This window comes from Astatotilapia calliptera, chromosome 10 (assembly GCF_900246225.1).
Source record: "Astatotilapia calliptera chromosome 10, fAstCal1.2, whole genome shotgun sequence".
NCBI lineage: Eukaryota > Metazoa > Chordata > Actinopteri > Cichliformes > Cichlidae > Astatotilapia > Astatotilapia calliptera.
The window spans coordinates 20,442,358-20,451,604 of record NC_039311.1 but is presented as its reverse complement, the minus strand read 5'-3'; the positions used below and the strand labels follow the sequence as shown (position 1 = coordinate 20,451,604).

Genomic DNA, 9,247 nt, shown 5'->3' with positions numbered 1-9,247 from the left:
AACTTTTTCGGCTGCACGCACACCCTGGCTCTGTGCTACGGGGAAATGTGGGCGTTGTGTCTGCTAGGCCTCTTACACTTGGCTTGTCTACATGCATTACTCACTCACTTCACACACGCATACACACACATGCACATCTGCAAACCCCCACACAGATGAGCACAGTCATACTTGCACATAGAGACACACACACACACACACACACACACACACACACACACACAGACACAGTGAGAGGGCGTCCATTGAGGATTTCATCTTGCTAAATAGTTAATATTCAAATTGGCCAAGCCTGTCAGGCAGCCAGTGGCATGATAGCATAACTTGAGTAGTACACATCTCTATCTCGCTCTCTCTCTCAGTCACTGACTCACATACAAACATCACTTCAGAGGACATTACTTTGGCTTATATTTATTTCTTGAACTTAAAACTTAATCTAAACCTTTTCGGTTTAATGTTTTACTTTATGGGAACTTGCTTTTTGTCCCAAAATGGGGGGTGGGGCGGGGGGTTCACCACAGCTGACAGTATAAACAGATTTTGTCCCCATAGTAAACAGAAGTGTACACACACACACACACACACACCAACACTCTGTACCTCTCTTAATTTATGGCTCTTCATGCTGCAGCACGGCTCCTGGGAACCTAATTTAATTCAAAGTTGGTCATTCATGTTTACTGAGGTGACGTTAATGCAACGCTGCGGCTCAGTCTGTCGGCTCCCACTCTCACATAGCCTCCTGCAGTCTTGTATCCTGTAGATGGCCTCATTGTGCCTCTGTGTGTCTGCTGGCTACAAATTCATCCCAGGATATCGCGGTAGATTCGTTTATAGCTCATCTTGTCTTTTCGCGACTTTATGGTAGTGATGGCTTTTTATAGGTCTGTGTAGGTGAAGTGCAGGTGATAAAAAAAGACGAAGAAGAAGCTGAAAATGCCACAGTTAATGGTAGCCTAGTGTAAAATAGTAATTCAGGTACTTATAAAAACTGTAAGACAAGAGTCACCAAAATTCAAATGCGTAACTTCAAAGACAGAAATCCGCGTAATTTGGAGAGCAGAGAATACACGCACTCCCTCTCTCTTTTTTCAGAATGAGCCTTGCATGTATCGGACACTTATAAATTCACAATCATAAAGGTCGCCGTAAATTATTTGGTTAAACACTTTCAGTAGCAAACGGTGTGCAGTATAGGCTGAATTTGTGCAGCTTTACCCTTCTGATCCTGCTTGAATAGATGGAGCAGTTGTGGCAGGGACCGTGGTGCGCAGCAGCAGGCAGCAGCAGCAGCTGAGCGGAGAGAGAGGAGCGCGTAGAAACACGCTCTTGGAGAGACCAGAGTCATTCCTATCTCTCTCCGCTTGCCAGTCACACCGAAGACACATCGCAGTGTATCTGAATGTTGCATCACAAAGGATGGCCCCCAAAAAGAAAAGCATAAAGACTCATTTAAACACCCAAGGAAACGCCGCAAAAAGGGAGAGCGTGACTTTCTTGGCATAGAGGAGCGCGCAGAGAGGGTGAGCTCCTTCTCCTTCACTACCAAGATACAAGTTGGATGTATACCGAAGAAATGTGGATTCGGAACGGAACTTTTTTTTATTAGTTAAAAATTAACGGATGGTTTCATTGGTTCGTTTTGGATTCAGTTGTTTTCAAAGCTAACCCAAGACGCTTAAAACTTGCCCGGAGCTATCCACATCCAAAGAGCGAAGCAAACGCTGTCTACAAAAATCGATAATAATAATAATAATGATAATAAAATAAATAAATGAAGTGAGCCTTTATTTCAAATCCAGGGATTTGGGCTGATGTCCGGATGAAAACTCTGCACTTTAAAGGATGAAAGGCTTTTGGTAAATTGCTACAAAATTCAGCCAAAAGGAAACTAAACGCGTTTGAATTGAAGCATCGTGTCAGAATACAAAGCGCTGCGAGAGTGATGCGTTTTTTTTCTGGTTTTCTCGTTTAATCTGCATCTCTCTTCTTTGAAAACGCATCATTAAGACTTTTGAATGCATTTTTATTTTATTTATTTCTTATTTTTCCTCAACACTCAGGTGTTATGTTTAGCTGGGGACCGTGCCATTTACTAGGAGAGAGGAGCGTTTAAAGAGAAATTAAAAAGAATAACACAGAGGACATTACCTAGTAGTCGGTTGGATCAGCGTCGATACTGGGACAATCACAGGGACACGCCTCGCAGATCATTAAACAAATCAGATAAACGCGGTGCGAAAACCACCAATAGAAGTTATTGATGAGGTGGTATATAAGGCTAATGATTGGCTGAGCCTCTGTTTACTCAAAAGCTTAGCAACAGTATGTTGTGAAACTTTTCGCTGAGGGCTTGACAGCTGAGGCATACAATGCCAAGAGAAAAGGGACCAAGAACTTGTCTTTAAAACTCATTTTTATTGCTGCTTTACTCATTTTTTTAGGACTCAATTTGCGATTGAAAAAAAGAAAACAATTGCGAATTGCTGGAATATTCTTCTTCCTCTGCAAACTAGAATGTCTGCCTTCTGTGCTGCTGCTGCAGGAATTTATGAACCAGAGATTTTTAAGGGAAACATTCCTGAGGAGAGAATTTTGAAATATTTATAGCATCCCTTGTGCAAGAATGGTGGTTGTGACAAGGAACCTATTGATGACCCAGTCAGTGAGAGAGCTGGTGCCAAGACAATTTACCTCTCCACCAGCTACGCTCTCCGTCTAAGAGTCGTCCTTGGAGGAACACAGCTGCTGCAGGCTGGGGATGTGATGGGGTGACTGCTGACATCCCCCTCACCCATCCCCTCTCTCTTTATTAAAACTGTAACATAAACAATGGATCAGAATTTCTCAACGGTTCGAGATGGAAAGCAGCTTACGCCAGAGAGAGACTCCTCGAAACGTGTTCTGACAGGATGCTTTCTCTCCCTGCTCATCTTCACCACGCTGCTAGGCAACACCCTGGTGTGCGCTGCCGTCACCAAGTTCCGACACCTGAGGTCAAAGGTCACCAATTTCTTTGTCATCTCGCTGGCCATCTCTGACCTCCTGGTAGCTATTTTGGTAATGCCATGGAAGGCAGCGACAGAGATTGTGGGGTTTTGGCCATTTGGTGCATTCTGCAACGTGTGGGTGGCATTTGACATAATGTGCTCCACTGCCTCCATCTTGAACTTGTGTGTGATTAGTGTCGATCGTTACTGGGCCATTTCAAGCCCATTCCGCTATGAACGCAAGATGACCCCTAAAGTAGCGTGTCTGATGATCAGTGTGGCATGGACCTTGTCTGTCCTCATCTCCTTCATTCCTGTTCAGCTTAACTGGCACAAAGCTCAGACCACCAGCTATGTCGAGCTAAATGGAACCTACCCTGATGATTTGCCCCCTGACAACTGTGACTTCAGTCTTAACAGGACCTATGCCATCTCCTCCTCCCTTATCAGCTTCTACATCCCCGTGGCAATTATGATCGTCACCTACACCCGGATCTACCGCATCGCCCAGACACAGATAAGGAGAATATCTGCTTTGGAGCGAGCAGCAGAGAGTGCCAAAAACCGACACAGCAGCATGGGAAACAGTTCAAACATGGACAGTGAGAGCTCATTTAAAATGTCATTCAAAAGAGAAACCAAAGTCTTAAAGACGCTCTCTGTCATTATGGGTGTGTTTGTGTGCTGCTGGTTGCCCTTCTTCATCCTAAACTGCATGGTTCCATTCTGTGAAACACACATGCCAGATGGATCCACAGAATTCCCCTGCATCAGCTCCACCACCTTTGATGTGTTTGTGTGGTTTGGCTGGGCAAACTCTTCGCTCAACCCAATCATCTATGCCTTCAATGCCGACTTCCGCAAGGCCTTCTCCATCCTCCTGGGTTGCCATCGGCTGTGCCCGGGGAGCAACGCCATTGAGATCGTCAGTATTAACAACAATATGGGTGCTCCTACCTCGAACCCCAACTGTCAGTATGAGCCCAAGAGCCACATCCCAAAGGAGGGCAACAGCTCAGCAAACTATGTGATTCCTCACAGCATCCTGTGTCAGGAGGAGGAATTACAGAAGAAAGACGGAAGTGGAGGGGAGGCCGAGGTGGGCGTGGCAAACAACACCCTTGAGAAACACTCACCGGCCATCTCTGGGAATTTAGACAGCGATGCTGAAGTCACCCTGGAAAAGATCAACCCCATAACACAGAACGGACAGCACAAAGCCGTGACATGTTGAGAAAAGGCAAAGGTGCATTGAAATTCAGTGAGGCATGCACGTATGCACAAAGGCAAGAAACGATTACACAGGAGGACAGCAAAAACAAACGGCAGAGACACATGTCTATAGGAACAAGAAACCAGTGAGTGTGTTATACAAGTCCTTAAGACTGTCAAAAAAACCTACATGAAAAACCTACAGAATGTTTTAAAGTACAGGCACTTTATCCTGGATATAACTATCTGCAAAATATATTCAGCATTTATTGATGACATTGACACATTTGATGATAAATGTTGATAATGTGAATATTAACAGCAGAATACTACCTATGGGCACATGTATACATTTTTTTTAGTTTTTGCAAAAATGTATACATCTGCATGTGTATACTGTACAGTGATGACTCTATTCTGGAGGGATTCAAACACAGTATATACAGTGGGAGAAAATATAGTATTAGTAAAATATCTTGTAGGTAGGTGCTTTGTATGTGTTTCATGAAAAAGCAAACAAAGTGGGTAAATTGGTTTTGCTACAGTATTGTTAGTCAGCTATTGCAGTTTTTTTTCCTTTAGCACATTTCTAATGACAGCGAAAGCAAAATCGCTAAATTCCAGTGGCAGTTTATTTGAAGTAAGAACAAAAAATACTGATACCAAAGTAACACTGTTCTGATTACAACTAAAACCAACAACAGAGTTTGATGCTGTAAGCCAAATTGTCAAAATTTTTTATTCTTAACTCATCCTCCCACCTCTGCATCACCCACTGTTATCCAAATGAGGTGTACTTGAGAGAGAAAGAGACGAGGAAATGGAGAAAGTTCCTGCCTTTTCTTTTCTTTGTATGCTGATCTTTCTTCAGCCAGCTGGGACTGACCTGAAGTTTCTTCCATTTCTACTCCTTACTCCCTGTTTTCATTGGCTTTGCCTGCCGTCATCCATTCTTCAGTGAAACCTCTTTGGAGTTTCTTCTCATCCCCTTCCCCCTTTCACGCTGCCCTTATTTCTTGAGTAATGCCAAGCGCCTCTCTCCTTCCTCCACTCTTCTCCCTGTTAGTTTAGTCCTTCACACCTGCACCGTATCTTCTTTTTAATTTCATTTTGTCTGCACCATTGTTTTTGGCAGCCCTCCGTTTTAACCCCCTCCCCCCGCCACCACCATCCATTTAAAGTGGTGCTTGTGATTCTATTCTTGGCAAATGCCGTCAGCCCATAATTAAAAAAAGATTGTAAATGTGTAAAACTAAAAACTGCACTTGGACAGAGAGGGTAGAGCAGCAGCTACTAAGTCGACTCAGCCGTAATGCAAGTGACTTTTACTGACCTTTTGTAAGCTTGCAGATATATGATTTTGTAAACTGCTCGTTCTGCAGCTTGACAGTATCTCTCTGTGCAGAGTCAAGTCTGAACGCAGTTAAATTTGAAAACTAAACATTAATTATAATTTATGTAGGACTGTGGAAGTAAGAAATCTTATAAGACAGTTTTCATTAGTGAGTGCTTCTGATGTGCTGCCATCCATTTCCCGTTGTCATGTTTTTGAACAGCTCTGCTTTTTGCACCAGTTAGACTGACTCCATAAGGTCCAATTTAGCACTAAATCAGTCTGAACTTTGCTAATATCTTAGTTAGCCTTAGCTACATTAAAAGATAGTATTGATTATACCAGTGCATGCCAATGCCAACGATCACTTAAGAGTGTAGTAGCAAAACTAAGCAAACAAAAAGTAAGAAATTATGTATTTCAAGCATACAACTGAAACTATAGGGAGAGAAGGATTAAAGCCTATTCATTGGCTTGACTGACACAGAACCAATCGACTACTCTGCTACCTTAACCTAGGAGACAACAGGTGATTTTTTTTTTTTTAGTGGCCTTGCATTTGCCAATACAGTTTCATTTTAAGAAGCTAATATAAAACTAAATCATCAAAAGATGACAGCTCTTCATGTGGAGCGTGCACCTACATGCAACCGCAAGCTGTTCACACGTGTTTGGTCAAAAGTGCTACAGAGCAGGACGACAAACAAGAAACTGTATAGATATCTGTTAGGGTCTACCATAAATAGATATCTGCAGATTCATATCTTCCTGAGAACTGAAGGGAAAAAAACGCCTTTTTAGTCTAACTTTTTGAGATTTGTGTGTCCACTACAGAGGGCATAAAGGAATAAGCTGAGTTTAGGAAGTTATGCAGATATCTATTTATAGGGATCACTGCCTATACACTAGAAACATATTTCAGTTTCATGTAGTATTTAAAACAAATCTAGTATTTAGGCAAACATGACTGTCAGAGCCAAATATAGATATAGTCTTTTTCTGCTCTGCATTCCTTGGGAAATAGTGCTCAGCAGCACGCTTTCAGGCACTTTGCACTTTGAGTGTCCATCGCATGCAGTTTGTGTCCATGAAGGCATGAAACTGTCGCACATCAGGGAAGGGAAGAACCGATCCAATAGAAAGCAGTAGGTCTTGAACGAAGCATTTGATTTTCCTGCTCTGGAAAATCCAATAGTATCTAGATGGCAACAAAGGGGGAAAGCTTTTAGTTCAATATGTGGCTTGGCTTGTGACACAAAAGCAGCACATTGTCCTCTCTGCTTCCCTGTCACCTCCCACGTGTCCATCTATTAAAAAAATGAGATTTTTCTTTTCATTAAGTGCAGTTTAGATTAGGTATCTTTCACAATGAATTAACTCAATTTTACAAGTGCTCAAGCTATTTCAAGTGCCACAATGTGCTGTAACTCGGCCCAATTATACTCAGCTCTTGCCTTTTGTAGATTATTAGCCATATCAGCTTAGCACTTTGCAGCAGCTCCTCTAAATTCACTCTTAGTCAAACAGAAGCCAACTCAAACATGCAATAAAACATGAAGTGCATATAATCTGTCAGGATTGGACATGGAAGGAAACTGCCTTGGGGAAGATTGCCCCTCCCACCCCTTCCCCTTTACACACTCACCTTTTTTTTTTTTTTTCTCCATCTCTTTCTCTTTTCTCTCGGCTGGCTCTGTCAACTTCGTGAGTCAACCCCTCATGTTAACACTGATTGAATTTATTATTAAATAGAGTGCGCGTACTGTTTCCTGCCTCTAATCTAAGTTGAAGCGCTGAATTAAACTCCCACCTGCTGACTTTATTATTATTATTATTATTATTATTAATATTTTATTTTTTGCCAAAATTCTTATTTCTGGCTGAATGTGGTTGTACTGTAGAGTAAGCTGTGATCTAAACAGTGTTTTATAAGCTGAAATTCAGGGTGGGTGCGGGTACTCTTGAATGGGACTGGGATTAATCTGCCATTTCATGCCACATGATTGGATTCGCACATTTTACCAGATGTTTTTGTATATGCTGTATGTAGACATTTATAGAAAACATACCTCCAGCTGAGAGTTCAGATGATGGCTCCATGTAAACCGCCCCCTGAGCCTTCACCTTGTAAACTCAGTGACTCATCTTTTCAGCTGCCACTGCTTTGATTTTGGAGAAGGGCGATGTCAGGCAAGAGTCCCACAAGCAAAATGTTTTGTTTGATCTGGAGCATTTCCTCTAGGCTGCCTTACAAGTTGCTTTGGGGAGCTTTAGTTGACAGTACACGGTCTCTCAATCAGTGTAGTTACATGATGTATGACAACTTAAGCAAATCTGACAGTACACAATCCCTCATCCTCGTCCCGCTCCTCCTCCATCTCCTCCAATGACTGGCCAAGCGATGCAACAGACGCAGGGCTGAACAACACTCCCCAGCCCTGGGAATGTGGAGCCATTTCAACAATGATGTCTCAGCTTATTTAACTGTCTAGAGTAATGATGGAGTCCCTACCTCAGCCTTGATTCAGTGACAGAGCTTCATGTAAAAAAATAATTCAGTGGCAGTATTTTTGGATAGGGGCTTGCAGGGATTGAGTATTGTACAATGATGTTCAAAATGTAGTCGTGATGAACACAAGTGCTTTTTATCTTGAAAAAAAAATCCTTAATGTGTGTAGCAAGCTTACATGCTGTACGTTTTTTCCAGTGTGGGAATATAATTTACAGTAGGATGCAACAGTCACTGGCTATTTATATATTTATTTATTTACATGGTTCTGGTGTTCATTCATGAAAGTGATGTCAAAGATTATAACCCTCTGAATAATTACAGTATTTAGTTTACAGTTTGTACAGAAAACGTGCCCTTCTTGTAAAATAAACATGTTTTTTTTTTCATAGGTGTTCAGTGACTTCTCTCTCCTTTTTTTTCCTAATTTTTTGACTTTGAAGAGATGCACGGGTGTGAGTGGTCATGTACCTCTGACACTCAGTGGATATTGGAAGATCATGCCACTGCAGAGGATCAATGCAGATTGATTGTGACGCATATTTTTTTCCAGCTCACTGAGCGTGGTGTCCTCGCTGCTCCTGCCTTCGCCCTGCCTTTACATAACCTGACAGCCACTTGACAGTTGACATGTCCTCTTCCTCCACTCTCACCCCTGCCTCATTTGTTAACTTCAATGTGGGTGGAAACCCTTGCAGGCGCAGATATACGGTAACATACTGCTGAGCCGACTACAACGAGATGAAAAATACACTTCTTTTTTTTTAAATTGCATCTTCGCTGATAGTTAAAATACACTTGTAACAGCGTGCACTCAAATAGACTGCACCTTCAAAAATAAAACGCTTTAATGATTTTGTTTAGTTTTTAAAACTAATCAAAGTGTGGCCTCCTGTGAGGGTCTACCCTGTTTATCTTTGTGCCTGTGGAGAATAGGTTTGATAATCAATAGTTTAATTTCAGCTCGCTTGGCTGTAACTTGGTTTGTCAGCTTTTAGCCTTAGGAGCAAATATAAAGCAAAAGATTATACATTTGTAATTAACAGTTGTTATCATTCCTTCTTAAGGAGAAGAAGAAGTCTAAACTGCTGGGGACTTAAAAGCCATCAGTAACATGTGGAAAACTAAACCACAACATATTATTCCTTACTTATAGATAATGGATGGATTGATTTATAGTTAGGCACTTATCTCTGTGTT

At 41.8% G+C, this 9,247-nt stretch overlaps 1 protein-coding gene across 1 annotated transcript; it reads left to right on the top strand.

The window, feature by feature from the left end:
- Positions 1-1,219: 1,219 nt before the first annotated feature.
- drd1b (dopamine receptor D1b) lies at positions 1,220-8,399 on the top strand. The gene has a single exon (XM_026182876.1). The coding sequence runs from the start codon at positions 2,836-2,838 to the stop codon at positions 4,225-4,227; it is 1,392 nt and encodes a 463-aa protein (XP_026038661.1). The 5' UTR covers positions 1,220-2,835; the 3' UTR covers positions 4,228-8,399.
- The last annotated feature ends 848 nt before the right edge of the window (positions 8,400-9,247 follow it).

Bases quoted from the DNA above. Each gene is read 5' to 3' on its own strand.
- drd1b (XM_026182876.1), top strand. From the start codon at position 2,836: ATGGATCAGAATTTCTCAACGGTTCGAGATGGAAAGCAGCTTACGCCA.